At 44.0% G+C, this 23,397-nt stretch overlaps 1 protein-coding gene across 1 annotated transcript in view; it reads left to right on the top strand.

Moving 5' to 3' along the window:
* Nucleotides 1-742: 742 nt before the first annotated feature.
* psmd2 (proteasome 26S subunit ubiquitin receptor, non-ATPase 2) overlaps nucleotides 743-23,397 on the top strand; it is a 266,709-nt gene continuing 244,054 nt past the window's right edge. Inside the window, exon 1 of the mRNA XM_052078881.1 lies at nucleotides 743-764. Within this exon, the coding sequence (XP_051934841.1) occupies nucleotides 744-764 (21 nt within the window). The 5' untranslated portion in view covers nucleotide 743. The remainder of the gene's footprint in view (nucleotides 765-23,397) is intronic.

The raw sequence follows: 23,397 nt of genomic DNA, 5'->3' as shown, positions 1-23,397 counted from the left end.
CTAACCCTACTTTGAATCCAGAGGTCACAGATTCTAATGGTTATGTACCTAATTTCACACTTAACCCTAAACCTGCATAGCAATCCGCCTCATGCCTTCAATTAAAAAAATAAAGCCATTAAGACTGGAAACTGCACATCCAATACATACGCTATGAAATGAAGACAAAAGGCTATACAAAATAAATGATGTCCATTTCATGGAAGTTCGAAATATAAGTTCATGCAGTGTGGTTTTCGTCCCGGCCGTGGAACAGTGGACCAGCTCTACACCCTTAGCAGGGTCCTTGAGGGTATGTGGGAATTCTCCCAACCAGTCTACATGTGTTTTGTGGACTTGGAGAAGGCATTTGACCGTGTCCCTCGGGGAGTTCTGTGGGGGGTGCTTCGTGGGTATGGGGTACCGAACCCCCTGATACGGGCTGTCCGGTCACTATACCACCGATGTCAGAGTTTGGTTCGCATTGCCGGCAGTAAGTCGGAATCGTTTCCAGTGGGGGTAGGACTCCGCCAAGGCTGCCCTTTGTCGCCGATTCTGTTCATAACCTTTATGGACAGAATTTCTAGGCGCAGCCGAAGCGTTGAGGGGATCCGTTTTGGTGGCCTCAGTATTGCATCCCTGCTTTTTGCAGATGATTTGGTGCTGTTGGCTCCTTCAAACGGGCTCTCCAACTCTCACTGGAGCGTTTCGCAGCCGAGTGTGAAGCGGTTGGGATGAAAATCAGCACCTCCAAATCTGAAACCATGGTCCTCAGTCGGAAAAGGGTGGAGTGCCCCCTCCGGGTCGGGGAGGAGATCTTACCCCAAGTGGAGGAGTTCAAGTATCTTGGGGTCTTGTTCATGAGTGGGTGTAGGAGGGAGCGGGAGATCGACAGGCGGATCGGTGCAGCGTCTGCTGTGATGCGGACGTTGTATCGGTGAAGAAGGAGCTGAGCCAAAAGGCGAAGCTCTCAATTTACCGGTCGATCTACGTCCCAACCCTCACCTATGGTCACGAGCTATGGGTCGTGACCGAAAGAACGAGATCCCGGATACAAGCGGCTGAAATGAGTTTTCTCCGCAGGGTGTCCGGGCTCTCCCTTAGAGATAAGGTGAGAAGCTCAGTCATCCAGGAGGGGCTCAGAGTCGAGCCGCTTCTCCTCCACATCGAGAGGAGCCAGAAGAGGTGGCTTGGGCATCTGATTCGGATGCCTCCTGAGCGCCTCCCCGGTGAGGTGTTCCGGTCATGTCCAACCGGGAGGAGACCCCGACGAAGACCCAGGACACGCTGGAGAGACTATGTCACCCAGCTTGCCTGGGAATGACTCGGGATCCCCCGGGGAGAGCTGGAAGAAGTAGCTAGGGAGAGGGAAGTCTGGGCTTCCCGGATAAAGCTGTTGCCCCGCGACCCGGCCCCGGATAAGCGGTAGATGATGAATGGATGGATGGGCTTCTCATAGCATTTAAGCCAACAGATCAAGTCTTAAGGCACTGACTGAACACCACTGGTCAAACAAAAATGTGTTACTTTTTTTTGTTGTTTTTACTGTTTGTCAGGAGACACTCATCCTTTGTAGATGAGATCCTCGCCTTAGTGTCAGCACACACTAGCTGGCTGAGGTGGCACACACTCGCATGCGCATGTGCACACACACTCACACACAGTTCCTGTTCTAACCATGTATACGTTTGTGTCCTTAACTATTGCAATGCAAATTTGCACACATGCCTGCACAATTACTTCCTGTGATTATTGTGTTTGGCTATTACGATTAACACCCGAATTCCCCTTATCTTAAGAAAGGCAAAGAGCAAAAACACCTGATCTAAATCCGATTGAACATTAATGAAAGAAGTTGAAACATTCAGTCTGGGAGAAAAAAAAATCCTTCAAACCTCAACAACTGGAGCAGTTTTTACACGAGGAATGACTCAAAACAGTTGCGCACATATCACATTGGAAGGTATAGAAATTGCTTGATTGCAGCGATTGCCTTAAAAGGTTGACCAACAAAATATGAAGTCATTTTGGACGTCATGAACTTGTTGGACAATGAATCCATTAAAACAGGCTATACTTCATTTTTAATTTGTTCATTTTAAATACGTTTTTCTTAGTTTTTATTTAGTAACTATTGTGGAGGGTTTGTTTTCTTTGAATAGAAACGTACCGACAACTGTTTTGTTCACTTGTGTATGAAGCATGAAGCCTACCTAGGAGAGCAAAGGTTGAAATCCATCCATCCATTTTCCAATTCGCTTATCCTCACAAGGGTCTCGGGGGGGTGCTGGAGCCTATCCGAGCCGTTTTTGGGCAGTAGGCAGGAGACATCCTGAACCGGTTGCCAGCCAATCACATGGCACACAGAGATAAACATCTATCTGCACTCACACTCACACCAAGGGAGAATTTTGATTGTTCAATCAGCCTGCCATGCATGTTTTTGGAATGTGGGTAGAAACCGGGGGAGAACATGCAAACTACACACAGGGAGGCCAGAGCTGGAATTGAACCCGGTAACTCTGCACTGTGAGGTTGACGTGCTAACCAGTGGCCCACCGGTTCACCAAAGGTTGAAATTGATCTCTTTTTGATTGAAAATGATGATGAGAAAGACAGCAAATATTTTCCTTGGTCAATCATATCAACTGTATCGCAGTCTACGTACACCACTTTCTGAGACAGTGTGACAAAAGCAGTTATATGTTTGTTTGTTTGTTGGTTTCTCTACAAAAGGGCATCATCATCAGATTACCGGTACTGCAAATCCAAGGAATGTGCTGGATGAACCTTTGACTGGGATGCATACATCAGAATCACATACTGATCTCCAGTGAGGAGGTACGGTACTGTGTGATCACGTAGCTGAAGAAGGTGAACAAGATTTTTTTTTTAACTTTTTTTTTTGTGACATATGTTGGATACAAAGTTAACGTTAAAGATGTGGTCACTTTTGTGACCTTAACGTGCCTGTCCATGAAGGATGACGCCTGACTGTGATCGGGGTCGTGGTAGAGCACGAGCAGACTGTTTACCTACCGAGATGGGTGAGAAAAGGGTCACTAGGAAGGAAAGCATTTCATCTCAAACCACCGCATTTTTGCACACGCTTTCTGTCGACATGTCTAGCTTCACTTTTAAACATCAAGTAAGCTAACCCCTCATGATTGCTCAGGTCAATCAAAAGGCACATACAGGTATAGAAAGACAACCATTCATATTCACTCATATGGAAAAGCTACCGTCTACATTCACTCCTTCAATGATTACGAACGGAACCCACTCTGCTCGCATGCAAGTCAGTGGAATGAATTACTACCCTAGCAGTGACTACCCACTACTCCACTGTGGAAGAATTAATTTTAACTGTGCGTGGGGGCATTTTGTCAATACTGAGGGAAGGTCCAACAGTCTGTCACTGACGGATGTCAGGCATCCGGAAAGTTCCGAACAGAATTGGACGCTACAAATGTAAACCCAGGAGAATGTATCCAACACAAATATTTATTCAGAAAAAATAAGCACAAGTCCGATAAAGATAAAAATGAATAATGATGCTGGACAACAATCCTGGAATAATGCGAAGAAAACAAAAAGCTTTTGCATAAACAAGGGGAAAAAAAACACAAGAAAACATAAATCAAGGCAAGAACCAAAAACGGAAAGAGAGTACCGGTAATAGGAAAGCATCTTGACGAAATGCTCATGATCAATGACTTGAGCAAGGCGAAATTATCCGACAGCCTAAAAGGTTTAAGAGGGAAAATATACTGAAATTAGATTCTTGATGATTGATTGATTGATTGATTGGGTGCTGTCATGATTAGTACTCTTAAAATGTCAATGCAAAATTCATGGTATCTCTGTTTGTCGTCTCCGGCAAGTTCTGTAACCGCGTGAACAATAAAGACCCGTTTCGGCCAAGCCATTTGTTTTGATGTGTTTCCCAATTGTTTTGGTGATCGAGTGTTACAGTTCCTAACTATGCTTCAGTTATTAACCAACAAATCTATTTGTTTTGGATGCAGCTGGATGAGAAGTTGACCTGTGACCAAAGGTTTGATTGCCCTGCTTTTTCCATTGTAATGAATGAGCAGTGCCCTCGTGTTCCCCTGCGCTCACAGCTGGTGCGCTGTTTTAAAATGTTGCTCTGCACTCCAATGTAACCCACAACTAAACAAACCTATACTGCTTAGTGGTCTAACGCACTAACCACCAACCAAAGTGACTCAAGTGAAACAAAACCAGAGGCAACAACGAAAATGGTGAAAATGCAATCAACAGTCCTTTGCATGGTAAGTAATTCCCAAATGCAAACGTGAGAATCCTCTTTGCAGGAACCGACTCCAATGCAAACTAACGGTTTAATGTGAAATTCCCTGCAGCACAGTTACTGAGTTTTAGTTGGCACGGTAGGCAATGAAAGTGCAGAATCTCCAGGCTCCTTTCGTGCAACATCCTGACCGGCGGGACTGCAGCTGGAGAGACATTTAGCCAGAAAACATTACAGGGAGACTGCGTCAGTCTTAGTTACATCCTCTAAGTGCGGATAGCAACAGAGCATACAGTAAATCCATCCATCCATTCCAAGCCGCTTATCCGGAAGGGGGTCGCAGGCGCGCTGTAGCCTATCCCAGCTGTCTTCGAGCAGTAGGTGGGACACACCCTGGACTAGTGGCCAGCCAAACACAGGACACACACAGACAAACAACCATCCGCGCTCACACTCACACCTAGGGACAATTTTGAGTGTTCAATCAGCCATGGATGTTTTTGGAATGTGGGAGGAAACTGGAGTACCCAGAGAAAACCCACACAGCCACAGAGAGAACATGCAAACTCCACACTTGAAGGCTGGAGCCCGGAATCGGACCCCAGCCCTCTGCACTGTGAGGTGAGGTGCTGTGTTAACCAGTAAACCACCGTGTCATCCATATGCAGTAAATGTCCCTTTAAAAGCAAAAATAAATAAATAAAATAGCGTGCAGAGTTTCTTCCCACAACTATGTACATGGATGTTTAACTTGTCAACGACAGATGCACCCCAGGGGAAACACTGGATAATTAAGTTGGTCATAAATTAAAGGGAACTCATTGTGTTCCAATTATACATTATATTTTTGGGATTCCACAGAGGCAGTTCCCTGTTGGGCTAACATTTAGTTTAAGAATGTTACAAGACTGCGGTATGGTTGTTTCTCTCTTTTGTGTCTGGGACCAAATGGGAGTAAATGGTCAGTGTGTTGCGAAGCCTTTGGCTGTGGGGAATTCTTGAAAAGATTGTTGTATATTTTGGGTCTCATTAATCTTTCATTTACATTTGCTACATATTCAAATATGATACCTGCACAAAAATATATATCCAGGTATGTTTTTCGTAAGATCACAATGCCCACTTATGACAGTGCAAGTGAATTATTAAAATTAACAATTTTTGTCGTAGTCTCAAACTGCATCACACCACGTGTTTGTTAAAATATACCTAAATTAGTGACTTCAGAGGGGCAAAATTCTACAAAGTAGAACCACTTTCCAATATGATTGGCGCACGACAAACTCCAACCGAAATAAGCATGCCAAATGTGTCTCTGACAGTGTCAATTGAAACATAACATTTGTATCTTTGTTTGATTTAGCTCTTGCACATCTTGACAAGTATGCAAATTTCTGACACAAGACGTTGAGGACGCAAACGTCAAGTCTGTCAGCGAAGCAGACGCACATGCCGAACACACACTGTGCAGAGGGCATTACATTGAAGAGACGTCTCAACTGACACATTCAATTTCCTGCCAATGTGTGATATTAAGTTGGCTAATATTTAAAAGCATGTTTTAAATCTCTCCACAAGACATGCATGTAGCATTATTTCATCATCTAGACTATGTACAGTATATATATCATCATTTGCAACGGGGCTGTCAAACGTCCGATCTGCTACAAGTGCTTCTTAGATGATGGCCAAAAAGAAATGACAGCCTCTTTGTTTCTCTGAACAGCCTCCGCGTGATATCCATTCATAGCGCCATAAACACAATTGTGTCGCATGATGTGTATGAAAAAAAACAACAATGCTGTGCTGCCTCTTCCTGTAGATAGTGACAGCATAACAAGGTGATGGTGAAGGGGGACGGAAAGACAGGAATTGGGGGTGAGCGGGGAGTGAAGATGTTGGCAATGAATAAGGTGTTTTTTTAGGATTCAAACTTAGCTATTTGAGGACAACTGCTGACACAAGTACGAACAATTTGTTGAACCCTTTCATGATGAATTTGTTGAACCCTTTCATGTAACTTGATAACATGATAATCTGTCAACTGCGGTAACCGGTCTCTGAAAGGGTTAAATAAAGAACTCTCTATGGTCACTGATTTTGCATTACGTTTATTCTTGGTGCAGTTCCAGTAGAATATTATTTTGGCTTGAATTTTGTGTCTCCACTAACAGCACAGAGACATTTTTTCCATCCCTGAACTGTTCTCCACCCTCACAGAGGACCCATTAGTGAAGGCGGTGAACATTTTCCAAGCTTGTGGGTGGAATAAAAAAGAAAAATGCACAAAATATGTAGTTTTAGCAGCTGGATTACTCAAGTCTCAGGTAGGCGCATGGTGCATTTAACCACATTGGAAACACAAAACTCCCTCCGCATCATCTTTTTCAGATCAGATCTATATGTCTCTGCTGTGGAAGTCATCTTGGTATCCAAGCAAGCATGAGCGCCATCGTCATTGGATGTTTATTCACAATCCTCTTCAAAATGAGCCAAAGAAACACGTTTGCTGTTCAATTCAGTTTACCAGTAAAATATTTTCGGACACATCTACATGTTGTTTGAATGGTATTACAGTTCCATTTATCTATCTTTTTTTTGGAGTGTAAAGAAAATTACTTTAAATTTGATCGTTGGTTTTGATTTAAAAGATGTGAGTGCATCGGTAAACAAACAAATGAATTGGCCTCTAGATAACTTGAACTCGTCAAAAAAAAAAAAAAAAACGATGACAAGGTAATAAATCTGGATCAACTGATGTTGATTGTTGTTGTTGAGCAACCTACGACTGGCTCCTTAAAGCCGCAGTGGCCCGGGAACCTGCAGACCCAGTTGTCAGCTGTTGACTGGGAACTGTTTGTAGCACGAAGGCACGCCCAACACTGCTTGGAGGTCGTTCGCGAGTTGGGCTGATGTTGATGACGATTTCGTTTTAGACTTAAAATGCAGTGCGCCCTAGACTGTACATGAACAGTTTTAAAATAGGCCATTCATTGATCCGCCCTATAACCTGAAGCACCTTATAGTGCCGAAAATATGGTGTTTGTGTGTGTGTTTGTATATATATATATATATATATATATATATATATATATATACACACACACACACACACATATATGGGATATCGTGATCATAGATAAAGGGCAGAGGAAAGCCGTTGTAGTGGATGTAGCGGTCCCAAGTGATGGAAACATCAGAAAGAAGGAACACAAGAAACTCGAGAAATACCAAGGGCTCAGAGAGGAGCTGGAGAGAGCCTGGAAGGTAAAGGTGACAGTCGTGCCTGTGGTGGTCGGAGCACTCGGGGCAGTGACCCCCAAACTAGATGAGTGGTTGCAACAGATCCCGGGAACAACATCGGACATCTCAGTCCAGAAATATGCAGTGCTGGGAACAGCAAGGATACTGCGCAGAACCCTCAAGCTTCCTGGCCTCTGGTAGAGGACCCGAGCTGAATGAGAGATGGACGCCACCCGAAGGGGGGGTGAGACGAGGATTTTTTTTTTTTTATAGGAAAATGTGGTCCACTGCAACATGTTAAAGTCACTCCTTTCAGACTTTCAGTAACAAATGACATTTAAAGTGCCCTTTGGGTTGTATAGTCAGGATGTGTCTGATTATGTGGCAAAGCTATGCCTCTTAATGTGGGAGTTTGAATCACATGCATGTGCGTCCCACATGATGTCACATGAGATTTTCAGCATAGAAAGCTTATACTTCAGCAGGCACCAAAGGATATCCTATGTTTTGCTTGCTTGCGCCAATTTTGTGATGGTTATTTCACGGGAATGGGACAACCTCAACAAGGGTGATTCAAATAAGTGAGAGAAGACAAACCATTTGACACCATTGTTGTTTTACTCTCTCTTCAATGAATCGATTCTTTTCTTGTTTTTCCTTCTGAATTCAACAGGAGACGGCAGTGAGGCCTATTTGTAAGCAATTCTCCCTCACAGTTCTGAGGTTCGAATCTGCAGTCCTTCTGTCGTGAGTTTGCATGTTCTCCCCCTGCTAGTTTTGTGCATTCACTGGCATCCTCCCTGCAGTATAAAACATTGCATGCTTACATGTGACTGAGTGTTTGTGAATGCTTGTGTCTCTATGAGCTATCCAAACGGCTGCTGACCAGTACAGGTCCTTATCCAAGTGAGCTGGGATGGGCTCCAGCTCAGGCAGGATCCTAATGTGGACCAAAGAGGATAAATGGTTGTTAGAAATTGTTTATCATATCTCAAACTTGTCAGTGTGCTAAATATACATTCTACATTACTAATGATGGAATAGTGGGGCATGTGTTAGTGTCTGGGTTTGAATCCCGGCTCCAGTGAAGCATTTGCTTGTTCTACCCAGGCTTGCCTGGGAGTTCCACAGGTACTAAGTTCTGTCCAAAAAGATTCAAAATTGAAGACTGAAAACGTGTGCATATTGTGATAATGAGACTGTGAATGGTTTGTCCGAATAAACCCATGGGATTGATTGTCGACATGCGGTGTAGCGTACCATGTGTCCCACCCAAAGTCACCTCGTTCACCTGCAAACATGATTTTTATTCGAAAGGAGCTATCTTATGGGGAATTTCAATGGATTAATACAAAATGCCTTTGGCAGGATGAACTATAAGAGCTGGGAAACATGACAAACGCAAATCGACAAACACAACGTGTGTGTTTCTGTGGTCATGTGTTTCCTTGAACTGTGAGGGATGGTTCGAAAAAAGCCATGGAAACAAATACATGATACATGAATCGAAACGGTAGGAAAATAAGAAAACTAGCCAACCGCACGGTTGAGCTGCCAAACATGCAGCCTCTCTTTAAATGCACCACATCCAAACAAAAGTGGAACACATCTCGTGTCCTTGTCACAGATGTGCCAAGGATTTGAAAGCTCTGACAGCAGCGCTACGCTGTTGCGCCTGTGTTAATGATAACCCAGTTCTTTACCAGGGCTGAAGTCATTTATCAGACCTCTTCGCTCTGGCCTCTATCCTTGGCTGCAAAGCACAGAGAAAAGTGACAGCTCATATTTGTCACACTAAAGCGAAATGATAAGTGAGCGGAATGCTGCTTTACCAGCGACACACTTAAGCAGGACTGAAGAAATGGCACTTCAAATTTAGCATTCATGTGTGAATGTTAGGTTTTGTTTTTGAAATGGAAGACGTCATATCAAGGAAAATTAGGTCTTTCCGTCCCAGGGGGAGCTGTAGGAATGCCAAAAGTCAATTATGGAATTTATTTTACTCAAACTAAACTGTCAGATTATACATTCACAATCAAGTTTGCAGCATAGCGGATTCCTCTCTTCAAAGCCTTTTCAGGTTTCTTCGCAGTAGTGTGAGAAAGTCTGCATGAGTGCATGTGTGATCAGAACTCCCTGTGGGTCAGACACAAAAGCAGCCGCAACTTCCGTGTCAAAAACCAAGTGTTCTTTATTGACATCTTGTGAGCCACTTCCCCCTAAGTTAGTTTCAAGCCTGCCTTATTTAACATCAGAAAAGACCTGCCGTCTCCTCTGCGTTACCTTAAATCTCATAAGCCCTCCCTCTTCATTTACCAAACACTTAATCATGTTTCGGGACGTCGTCTCTCTCAAGCCAAATAACTAATCCTTTCGGAGAAGCAGAGTTTTTGTCTTCTCCTTAGTCTCTCCCGTAAAGGGCTTTTGCATCTTAGTGAGAGGGACACAGTTCTTAGATTTAGAGTGAGTCCTTTTGCGAGATTGTTCGGGATCTTACTTACTTTGAGAAATTCAATTAAACACGTCTATGAATAGTTCAGCGTGACCTCAAAAACAATCAAATGTTTGTTCGGATGGGAGTGCCATACACGGGTCTTGAGTACAGCTCTTTGGGTGTATCTTCGTCGGTAATGTCTGACCTGCATTAGTTATTGTTTTCACGAAAATAATTTTACACATCAAGCTACTGAAAATCTACTCGAGGACACCTCAAGTCAATGATGATGAATCTCTTGCTCAGCTGTGGTGTGCAAGTGAGGAGGAGAAATAAAGAATTCTTAACATCACCCATTTTTTGTTTCATACAATATCAATGGGATTTGTTCACGTATTAGTTCTGTAAATCAGTTTGCCATTAAAGGGTGGAATTGATATTTAAAGCAAATAATCCATTCAACCAGACAGTTAAGAAACTTTAGCCAACTTCTTTCTCATCAATTTGAAACAAACAACTCTAAAAATAGTCATTTGCCCCATAAAACCTCAGCTTGTTGCTTATTATGAGAGTCATACGTTCAATTATTCTTCAGTTGACTGACAGGACTTGACACTTTAATGATCCTCAGTGAGAAAAATGACTTTCTGCTGTGCTCAAAACCAGTACTCGAAAGGTACAGCTTAGAGGGCATTTCATTATACTGACTGTGCAAACAAACCCATTAAAAACATAATATGGCCACTGACACATAGGTAGGTATAGAGGTATGAACAAGGCATTATGGCCACTACTGCAATCTGATGACATTTAATACAAGCATTTAATCCACAATTTTCTACTGAAGACTAAAACGGTGTTTTGTGGTTCATTTTTTAGACAGGAGGTTTAGTGCGTGCCGGTGAAGAATATGTATATGCAGTAAAAAAAAAATCCTCATCTCACCCCTCGGGTGGTGTCCGTCCCTCATTCAGCTCGGGTCCTCTACCAGAGGCCAGGAAGCTTGAGGGTTCTGCGCAGTATCCTTGCTGTTTCCAGCATTGCACATTTCTGGACTGAGATGTCCGTTGTTGTTCCCGGGATCTGTTGCAACCACTCATCTAGTTTGGGGGTCACTGCCCCGAGTGCTCCGACCACCACAGGCACGACTGTCACCTTTACCTTCCAGGCTCTCTCCAGATCCTCTCTGAGCCCTTGGTATTTCTCGAGTTTCTCATGTTCCTTCTTCCTGATGTTTCCATCACTTGGGACCGCTACATCCACTACAACGGCTTTCCTCTGCCCTTTATCTATGATCACGATATCTGGTTGGTTCGCCATTACCATCTTGTCAGTCTGGATCTGGAAGTCCCACAGGATCTTCGCCCTGTCTTCTCCACCACCTTCGGAGGTGTTTCCCATTTTGACCTTGGGGTTTCCAGTCCATACTCCACACAGATGTTTCGGTAGACTATGCCAGCCACCTGGTTATGGCGTTCCGTGTAGGCTTTCCCTGCCAGCATCTTACACCCTGCAGTTATGTGTTGGATCGTCTCAGGTGCCTCTTTGCACAACCGACACCTTGGGTCTTGTCTGGTGTGGTATATCTGGGCCTCAATGGCTCTGGTGCTCAAGGCCTGCTCCTGAGCAGCCAGGATGAGTGCCACTGTGCTGTCCTTCAGACCAGCCCACTTCTAGCCACTGATAGGACTTCTTGAGATCAGCCACTTCAGTTATGGTCCGGTGGTACATCCCATGTAGGGGCTTGTCCTCCCATGATGGTCCCTCTTCCAGCGCCTCATCTTCTGTTCCCCATTGTCTGAGACATGCTCTGAGTACGTCATCCGTTGGAGGCTTCTCCTTGATGTATTCATGGAGCTTGGATGTTTCATCCTGGACAGTGGCTCTCACACTCACGAGTCCCCGGCCTCCTTCCTTTCGGCTTACGTAAAGTCTCAGGGTGCTGGATTTGGGATGGAACCCTCCATGCATGGTTAGGAGCGTTCGGGTCTTAACGTCCGTGGTCTGAATCTCTTCCTTTGGCCGCCTTATTATTCCTGCAGGGTATCTGATCACCGGCAGGGCATAGGTGTTTATTGCCTGGGTCTTATTCTTGCCTCACTCACTGGAGGTATTTGGCCGTAGCCGCATTCCTTGTTGCCAGTTCGAGGTTGCCATTGGCTTGTGGTATACCAAGGTACTTGTAGCTGTCCTCAATGTCTGCTATTGTTCCTTCAGGGAGTGAGACCCCTTCAGTGCGGACTACCTTTCCTCTCTTAGTCACCATCCGACTACATTTCTCAAACTCGAATGATATCCCGATGTCGCTGTTGTAGATCCTGGTTGTGTGGATCAGGGAATCTATGTCCCTTTCGCTCTTAGCATACAGCTTTATGTCATCCATGTAGAGGAGATGACTGATTGTAGCTCCATTTCTGAGGCGGTAGCCATAGCCTGTCTTGGTGATTACTTGGCTTAGGGGGTTCAGTCCTATGCAGAACAGCAGTGGGGAGAGTGCATCACCTTGGTATATGCCACATTTGATGGACACTTGGGTAAGTGGCTTGCCATTGGCTTCAAGTGTGGTTTTCCACATCCTCATCGAGTTCGCAACGAAGGCTCTTAGGGTCCTGTTCACCTTATACAACTCCAAGCATTCAGTGATCCATGTATGTGGCATCGTGTCATTGGCTTTCTTGTAATCAATCCAAGCTGTGCACAGGTTGGTACGTCGGGACCTGCAGTCTTGTGCGACTGTTCTGTCAACCAGGAGCTGATGTTTGGCTCCTCTGGTATCTCTACCAATGCCCTTCTGTGCTTCGCTCATGTATTGATCCATGTGTCCACTTATCTTAGCCGCTATGATGCCTGACATAAGCTTCCATGTTGTGGAGAGACAGGTTATTGGCCGATAGTTGGATGGGGCTGCACCCTTCGAGGGATCCTTCATGATCTGGATCGTTCGCCTTCGGTTAGCCATCCTGGGTGAGTCCCATACCTCAGCAGCTGGTTCATTTGTGCTGCTAGGCGTTCATGGAGTGCTGTGAGTTTCTTTTAGCCAGTATGTGTGCAGCCTGCTTCTACCATATGCCTTTTCAGTACCTTTCAGTTTCCAGTCTTGGCGGTCAGCTCTGTTGTTAGGACCCTGCCACTGAGCGTACACTTTCGCAGGTTGTGTTGCGAACAGCCTGTTTATTCGTCTGGCCTCATTCTCTTTCGTGTACCGCTTTAGGCAACTGGACAAGGCTTGGAGCCTTTGTTTGGCAGTTTCGAGTGCTTCAGGTATGGTCATCTGGATGTACCTCTCGGGTATCGGCCTTTTCATCACACCTTTCTGGGCCTCCGTCAATTGACTCACATCTTTCTGGGCCGCCTTGATCTTAGCCTCCAACCGTCTTTTCCATGGTGGGTAACGTATCTCATGGCTTCCATGGTTGCTCTTAAAGCCCAGAGTCTCCAGGATCACTGATGCTGAAGCGTGTATCAGCTCATTGGTTTCTGTGATCGTTACGGTAGGGATCGCCCTCAGTGCTGCATTCACACTTTCTATGAGACTTTCAGATGGTACTTCACATAGCCGTTGTAATTGGTTTCTAGGTTGCCCAGCTTTCATTCTCGCCATGATCTTAGCTTTCAGGTCAGTTGCTGCCTCGCTCAGCATTTCATTCATTGGGGCTGGCCACCCAATCCCATCATCTGCATTCATTGGGGCTTCCCTCTCAATCTCTTTTATGACCTCCTCCTCTGATCTGGCAGCCTGGGGCCCTTCACCATGGAACCTGCGTCATCAATCTCAAGTTGTGACAGCAGTTGCCGTTTGTGGATGTTGGAACACTGAGCTCCTAGTTGTTTCGTGGTCAACCGTGACTGTGGGTTTCGAAGTAACCATTTACCCCACATTCTCTGCATGTAACCCCTCTGACTAGGGTTGCTTGAGTAGTAGCATTCCAACAGAGCCATGTTATCGCATCTCGGGCATCTCCGCTTTGTTCCAGTAGCCCATTTTTCATCAAGGTTCCCCAGCACCTGACGCAGACCTTGTTTGGCCGGGCGACGTCTGAGCCGGCATGTCATTCGTTTTATTGTCTCTCATCATTGTATGAGGTAGGCATTAGCGTGAAGGATCTTGCCCAAGGCCCCACACTGGATGGTGTTATGTGCTCATTTTTTGCCCCAAGCGGGATTCGAACCACCGTCTCCCGTATGCCAAACCAATGCCTTACTAACTGAGCTATCCAGCCGCCGCCGTAGTATATATATATATATATATATATATATTCATTCATCTTCCATACCGCTTGATCCTCACGAGGGTCGCGGGGGGGTGCTGGAGCCCATCCCAGCTGTCTCCGGGCAGTAGGCGGGGGACACCCTGAATCGGTTGCCAGCCAATCGCAGGGCACACAGAGACGAACAACCATCAGCGCTCACACTCACACCTAGGGACAATTTAGAGTGTTCAATCAGCCTGCCACGCATGTTTTTGGAATGTGGGAGGAAACCGGAGCACCCGGAGAAAACCCACGCAGGCCCGGGGAGAACATGCAAACTCCACACAGGGAGGCCGGAGCTGGAATCGAACCGGGTACCTCTGCACTGTGAAGCCGACGTGTTAACCACTGGACTACCGGGCCGCCTATATATATATATATATATATAAATTTCCTGCAACCACTTGAAGAAGTAAAAAAATTGGGAAGAATATGTAGACACGGCACAGGAAAGCCAGCGCTTGGAGTCATAGTCTGAACTGTGGTGTTTGAGGCACCTGTGCTAACCAGTAGGCATTTCAGGTATTGCTTCCCATTCCATTAGCAAAATAACATTGCACTGTTTTTCGCCCCCACACTCACACACACACACACACACACACGCACGCACACGCACACACACACACACGCACACACACACACACACACACACACACACACACACAAGACTATTAATGGGAGGTTTACACCCATCTTCCTGGTATTATAAAGACACCTCAGAGGGGTAAGACACTAATTGTGTTCATGCCTCTTTGTTGTACATATGAATGGAGAGGGGGAGGAAGGCATTCAGTGGCACCCAACTTGAATAAACATCATCTCTTCACTCTGTCCCCACCCAACAGCATTTTTAGCCAGTGGCTGATAGGTGAAAAGTGTGGATCCATGTGTGGGATGGTGGTTGTGGTGGTGTTGGGGAGTGGGTGACTGTATGATGACAAAGGGCAGAATACGCATCACCCTTGTCATCGTGTGTGTGTGTGGGTGTGGGTGGGTGGGTGGGTGTGTGCATTCCGTTCACAGATTCTAGAGAGATAAGAGTGCCACTTCCTAGAATCCCCATGTCCCCTTGCCTTGATATTCTTTTCCCAAATTAAAATTCCATTATTTCTGTCTCTTCGTCTAATGACACAACTCTTGGTTTTATATATATGTATTCGTACACACACACACACACACACACACACACACACACACACACACACTCACACACACACTACCGTATTTTCCGGATTATAAATCAGTTTTTTTTCATAGTTTGGCCGCTGGGGTGATTTATACTCTGGACCGACTTATGTGTGAAATTAGTGATACAGTATTATATCATTCCTCATGTTATTTTCACATTAAATGGCAAGAGGGCACTCTAAGCCTGTGTTGATAAGTCGACCATGACTCTGACATAAGCGATGCAGAAGAGGAAGCGCTGCAACTTCTACCTCCGGAGTTGGCGGAGTTGATTAAAAGTGACAGAGAGGATTGAGATTTCATTGGATTGAGTGATTTGTAGTGACACTGATGGTTTGGTCAACTTGTTAGCATGTTCTGTAAGCTATAGTTGTCTGAATAATTCTTAATATGTTATGTGAACATACCAGGCCCGTTCTCAGTTCGTTGTTTATGCTTCATGTAACGTTGGCATATCGTATACTTATTCAGCCTGTTGTTGTTGTTGTTGGGGTTTTTTTTGCCTTTCAAGGTGACATGTCTTGGATATGTCCAACACCCACAAGACATCTGTTCTTGGTGTTGGATTTTATCAAATACAATTCCCCCCAAAATGCACCTTATACTCCAGCGCGACTTATGTATGTTTATTTTTCTTCTTTATTTTGCATTTCATGGCTGGAGCGACTTATAGTCCGGAAAATATGATACATTTCAATTCCCTTGCTCCTTTGGCCCTGAAGAAACACCATTGATCAAGTGCTGGCTGATGTTTGTGTCTCTAATTCAAACAGCAAAGTCACACCGTGACTGAAAAATGGCATTCCTTATGGGAGAGAGAGGAGTGTCAGTGTTTTTGCGTGCGTTAGGGAGCATGTTATGGCTGTCGTGTCATGATCCCATCAACCTCCCACTCTCGTGCGATCTGACCTATGAGACAAAAACACAAACTCCCAATTGCCAGTCTCAAATCAATGTTTTCTTTAATGTTCTTAAAATGGTCTTATATTCTACAATCATGCATCAACAAACTCAGATTCCAATGAAGTTGGGATGGTGTGCAAAATGTAAATAAAAACAAAATATGAGGAGGTGAATACACTACAAAGACAAAATATTTATGTTCAAAGTAATGAACTCATTGTTGTTGTTGTTGTTTATATTGATTTATTTTAGATTTGATGCCTGTAACATTTTCCAAAAAAGATGGGACAGGCATGTTTACCACTTTTTTACATTAGCTTTACTATGAACAACACTCAAAAGGAACATAATCATTTGCCTGCATGTGCCAAAGCATTTGTAAACTGGTTATTTGAAGTGCACTGCTGATACACTAATGTAAAAACTGAGCAAGTAGTTTTGAGAAATTCAATTCTGATCTGAGAAATGTGACAAAGCAAGTGGTGAGAAAAACTGCAACCAGTGTTTGGGAACTGATGACACCAATGGCTGAAGGTTTTCAAGTGAAACTCTCAATGAACTTTGGGTGCTCGACAGTTCAGGATTTCCATTGTGGCATTTTGCCATTAATAATGTCCCACAAATTTTCACTAGGATGCAGATCTGGAGCGCTGGCAAGCCAGTGGAGTACTCACACACTTTTACTAAAAAATCAGTCATGATGTTTTAACACGTGCAGAATGCTGCTTGGCATTGTCTTGTGGGTTAAACTATAGCCCGGAGTCCACCCCAACTTTTGTTCTTACCCCCGCGCATCCACTTGGGGGGCATCTAAAAAAACTGTGAGCAACATAACATTAATAGGTGGATTAATAATGAATTAATGCACATATTGAAGGATAATCCTGCTGTAGTGGGTCATATATTTCAAGAAAGGTTAATCCACCACACAAAATATGATAATATTGTAATAATATATAAAATCTGGGTTATGTGTAACCACAGTCAGCTTGTTGTAAAGGCTTGCTTTGTGGACCTTCTGACACTGTAATGAAGTGACCTGGCAGCCAGGACTTTTCGCTCAGCGGTTAGTGCTCTGCGCTCCGGAGCCGGCGGCATGGGTCCAAACCTCAAGTTGCGTGTTCACCACAAGAGTAAAAATGCCACTGATTACACATCCGCCGCCAATCGTGAAATGAAATCTGACTGTTTTTCCGCTTATGTTTTAAAATGTATGTTTACATGTGCCACCCAGAAACCCTCTTTCCTCATCCCTCAACGTCGAACATCCAAAAATCCGGGGGCCGTTTGTCCTCGGCAGCTAATATGCTTCGCAGCATACGTTTATTCCAAACCAGTCCTTATTTAATGATCCATCATCATTGGTTTCTTTACAAATGTGTAAGTTACCAATGCTTTTGGAACTACCACAACCCCAGATCATCACAGCAGCTGGCTTTGGAGCTTTGTACTTATAACAATCTGGATGGTCTATTTCGTCTTCGTCCTAGAGGACACAACATCGATGATTTGCAAAAACAATTTGAAAACCAGATTCGTCAGACCAAGGCACCCTTTTCCACGGCAGTCCATCACAGATAAGATAATATAAAAATAACCTTTATCATTCTTGCAAATGGAGAAATTCCTAATTCACAGCAGCAAAGTTATGAAAGGAAGAAGTAGAAGAACAAAATTTAGGAGCTGCTGGAAAGGCAGCCACTCTCGCAGACACCATCTTGAAGTCAAAATAAGATCAGCTTGCGCCCAGAGAAGCTGGTGGTGTTTCTGGCTGTTTTAAATATACCGTAAAGCTTTCATTTTGCATAGAAGAGTTTTCACTTGAGAGGGTTGTGAGGGTAGGATCGCTCACATTCAGTTTGTACCTGCATTGGTTTAATCTCTCTCTCTCTCTCTCTCACTCTCTCTCTCTCTCTCTCTCTCTCTCTCTCTCTCTCTCTCTCTCTCTCTCTCACACACACACACACACACACACACACGCACACACACGCACGAACACACACATGCACACACACACACACACACACACACACTCTCTCATGCCCAGTGTACAGGTGCAAAGTCTCTCACTGATATATGCCGAGCAGGTTCCAGGGTGTCTCGATGGAACGCATTCCCATGTAATGAATGTGTGCTTGAATGGGAAGTAACACAGCTGTACCTGCAATTATTTACACTTGTGAAAACACAGGCGAGATGGGTTGCCGCTCTTTTGCCAACATAATCTGCACGCATTATCGCAGAGAGATAATTAAAGTGTGAAAATTGTGTCATCACATGTGAATCATTGAAATGGCAATGATACACGCTGCACAGGAGAGATGTAAACTGTTGGTGATTTTAGCTGTTTTGGCTCACAAAGGATTATTCGCAATAATTATCACAAAACATAAAGAACAAAATACAATCCTATAGGAATAAAATAAGAGCATTGTATTAGTATAAGTTCGAATCAATAAGTTAATGGGTTTAAACATTTTATTCAGAACAAACAAACTGGCAGGTCAAGGGCATGGTCACAAAATGATCAAGTTTTAAATTAAGTCACCACTAAAATATAATGCACAAAGTAGTTCAGAATGTGAGAGCTAGCACAGTGTCACCATATTGGTTTTTGCATTGTTTGTTTAAACAAACAGTCAACAAAGATCTTAAAATCGGATGTTTTAAAATGAATATCCTGCAGTCGGGGTTGGGCTAAGAATGAGCTCTGTTTCCCCAGAAATCTATTCAATATTTACGATTGTAAATCCTGACATGTGGTTAACACCGCGGTTGGGCAAACCACGGACTGTGAATATGACAAGAAATGGAAAGACAGCCACTTTTTCAATAAAGAGCAGTCATTGTGTGAGATTTATTTTTGGTTTACTTTTGTGCTCCGTATGTTCAGATGAGTTATTATTGTGCTGTTTTATTTTTATTACAATCTCCCCCCCAAAAAAAATACTTGCACTTTTTGAATGTTTTTTTGTTGTTGTTGCAAACTCCATGTCCACAAACAACGGGATTTTTTTGTTTTTTAAATTCAGATGTTTTAGATGGTTCAATAGTTCAAAATGATCAAAATATTGCTTCTCTTATTTGTGTATTTCTGCTTATTCCTGTCGGCTCCAGCACGACCGCAACCCAAGTGAGCACAATTGATGGCAACTTCCTACTCAATCTGTCATGGAGCATTTGAATCGATATCAAATCAAATCAAATTGTGAGATTCTTAACAATGCCTGGCCCTCAAAGCTGTCTCTCTGTTCCTCTTGTCTCCGTCCAGGGGCACTGCTCTGTCAACCCCAAGATTGATTTCATGACCAAGCATGTAAAACATTTAACACCACCAGGAAAATAAATGTTGATCTGTATTGATGTGGCTCTTGGAAATGTTCAATTTTATTTCACTTGTGATGTTATATTATGATCCATGAATAAACAGACATTATTCACCTGTTTACTTAAAAGTGTTTTTTTTTCTTTTTTAGTATTATTTACTCTATTACCGGTATATTAAAAAACAAAACTGACTGTTTCTGTTTTGGGCGGCCTGGTGCTCCACTACTTAACAAGTCTGCCTCACAGTGCTGATGTTGTGGGTTAAATTCCAGCCCCGGCCTTCCTTTGTGGAATTTGTATATTCTCCCCGTGCCTGTGTGGGTTTTCTCCGGGTACTCCGGTTTCTTACCACATTCCAAAACCATCCAGAGTAGGTTGACTGAACGCTCTAAATTGCCCCCAAGTGTGATTATGAGTGTGAATTGTTTTTTTTGTCTATGTGTGCCTTGCAAATGGCTGGCATCCCGTTGAGGGTGTACCAGGCCTAATGCTTGAAGACAGCTAGAATTGGCTCCAGCATGCCCGGGACCCTTGTGAGGATAAAGTGGTTCAGATAATAGATGGGTGGAAGGATGGACATCTCTGGTTAATTCAATCGACTTAAGTAGTTGAGACCCGCCATATTTCATATAAAATCGACATCAATACAACCATGAGGGTTTTCATTGAACCAAAATGTTTTCCTGTGGGAGGAATCTGAAGAATCTGGAGCATATCCATACAAGTACTTGGAGATTGGACAACACAGAAAACACGTCAGGAGTGCAGAGTGCATTGCAATGTATAACTACCGGACCACGATGCCAGCTTGTGATTTCTAAAAGGCTTTTCCTCATGAGGGTTGTCGGTGAGTTGGAGTCTAACCAAGATGACATTGGCCAGGAAACAGGGTACACTTTGGACTGGTCACCAACCAATCGCAGTGCATGTCTACAAAGACAATGATTCACCCGCACTTTTACACCTAGAGTGTCTTCAATGACCTTAAAATGAACGCGAAACCCAGACGAGGACAGGAAAGGAAGGCAAGATGCAAACAAGAAGTCAATATTCATACACAGAATCACTTGACTGTCAGGTGGACAAGCTAACCACTGTGCTACCATGCAGCCTCGCATGAGCTTACAAACAAATGGAAGAACATTTTGAACAACGAAGAATACAAATTTTGCAGATGCCATTCCACATATGACCATATGAGTGATTAAACCTCTTCGGGTCCCATTTGACAGATGTGAGCAGGCCTTTGTGTTTTGACTCTTCATTTCAATAGTTTGGAAACAGAAAACGTATTCAACAACCCTGGGGTCAAAAGTCAGCTGGTGAGGAAATAGGACATTCGAAGACCAGGTTGGAGGAGGTGAAGCAGCATGAGATTGCAGATTAATATGGAAAGTGATGTCAGACTGCACTCTGAATTTTTATTACACTTTGCAGTGTGGCAAAGTGACAATAAGCAATTTGTTCTGGGCTATTATTACATTTTCATTTTCATTTTGTGGCCCAGTGGTGTAGATAAAAGAAATGGAGATGTGTCTTCCCCCGCAATTTGTTCCTGTGATTTTTCACCCGAGATACACAGTCACAAAATCAAGAACGCGTTTGATGAGTGATTCTTGTCAGCAGAAAAATTAAAACGCATTTTCTGAGTGTGGCCCATAGCATCCAACAGTTTTGATAAGGTTGCACTTGGCACTTTGTGGATGTCACCAACCCAAATGAATATTCACAACGAACAAAGTGAAATGGGAATCAATGCAAAAACTGTAGTGGAACTAATGCCCGAGACCAGTGGTCCCCATCATCCCATGGCTTGTTACCGAGTCCCAATTTTTTTTAAATCTTCAATATTTTTCTGTTTTTAACGAGTCACACACAACAAGATACTATGTGCAACCCCGGAACCTAGCACAGCCAAAGTGCTCGGGAGCACGACAGTACCAGGGTGCAAAGTGAATGGACCCCAAGCAACTACCAAAGAAAGAAAATCTGACCAACACCCCCACCCAACCCCCTACCCAGTCTACTAATTTTCAAATTTGAAAAAAAAATGCAGTCTGAGGTTCATACAAATTGATTTTCTCATGTTACCATTTCAGCCCCGTCGTCTTCTGTAATCGACATGTGGCAAGGTAACATATGGACGGCCATCCATCCATCCATCCATTTTCTGATCTGCTGAACTGGTTGCCAGCCAATCGCAGGGCACACATTGACGAACAACCATCCGGGCTCACACTCACGCGTAGTGTTAATTTTGAGTGTTCCTTTAACCTGCCACACATTTTTTTGGAATGTGGGAGGAAACTTGACTACCTGCAGAAATCCCATGCAGGCAAGGGGAGAAAATGCAAACTTCACACAGGAAGGCTGGAGCTGGAGACGAACCCTATGCACTGTGAGGCAGAAGAGATAACCAGTCGCCCACAGGGACGCCCTATGGACAGCCAAACAAACACGAATATGGCACTCAACGCTTTTCACATTTGCTAACACAACAGTGTAAGTCTCGGCAGAGGTGTGTGCTTTATTGAATTCGATTTCAGTGATATTTGTAAAGGCAATTGGATGTCATCACACACACTCACACACACACAAGCGCACACACACACACACACACACACACACACACACACACACACACACACACACACACACACACACACACTCACACACAACTAAGAGAAGATGAAATGGAGACTGGATCATTGCCTTGGGGTAATGCTGATTGTGTGACTTCTTTCTGAGCCCAAGCTGCACCTGTGATCGCGGATGTTGGTTGATGAGCCGCCTGATAAGAACATTTTCTGCATCTCAGCCCCTATTGGTAAGAAAGCCCAACTGCGCACTGCCGTGCCTAGTTTAGGCCCTCAATCTCTGGTCATATCAGCCTTTCACCACTGTCTCCAATGGGACACCCATTCTGACCAACTGTTCATCCCTGTCTAAATCTGGGGTGCTATTTAATTGTCCTCACTGTGCATGAACAGTGGAAAAAGAGAGAAGCATCCCTCTCACCGTCAATAATCTCAGACGTCCCCATATTATGTGCCATTGATTATGTGAGTCATCACCTGAGTCCGGGGCGAACTCTTATTCCTCTTGCATTAGCCCATTGGCCCGGATTGAATGATGGATAACAAATCAATAGAAACACTTTGATAAATTCCCACTTCAGATGACAGCCGATGGATTTTTTTCCCCCCCTTATACCGCTCAAAGTAGAGGTATAGCCATTTCATAGCACAGATGCTCTTTTAATATCCCGCAGAGGAGGGTTTATTTCAAGCTTGGAAGGCCCCCTTAATGCTTTTAAAGAATATGTGTAAAACATGTTCAAATAAAAGTGTCATTATTGTAAAACATACTAAGTGAGAGGGAAGACTGGCTTCTGTTCTTTGTCGTGCTGATAGAAATGGGACACATAACCCTGGTGACATGTGAACAGCTTATTCATTTGGCTAAGTGAGCTGAAGATGAAGTTGCAAGGCAGGAGCACCCTGCCAGGGGCTTGCACTGCCCACCGCTTTGCCCGGAATCCCTTTGCTTGATGAGGTGCCCCGGCTTCTTTTATTACATTAGCTTGTGAGCTGTAGGCTCAATCAGAGAGATTAAAAATAATAGAAGCGCACCGAGCCATCCGTCTTCTAAATGTTGAAGCTAAATTACCTTGACCATTGGTGCAACTGCCCCCATTAAAGCATGATAACATTAAAATTCCGCATGACTCTTCAGAAGCAGTTCAGCGCCCGTCTCATCATGCTTTCGCCTCCTCAAGCAGAGCCTGGCCCCAAAGCATA

This window comes from Hippocampus zosterae, chromosome 10, assembly GCF_025434085.1.
Source record: "Hippocampus zosterae strain Florida chromosome 10, ASM2543408v3, whole genome shotgun sequence".
Taxonomy (NCBI): Eukaryota; Metazoa; Chordata; class Actinopteri; order Syngnathiformes; family Syngnathidae; genus Hippocampus; species Hippocampus zosterae.
This window is presented reverse-complemented; position numbering and strand designations above follow the sequence as displayed.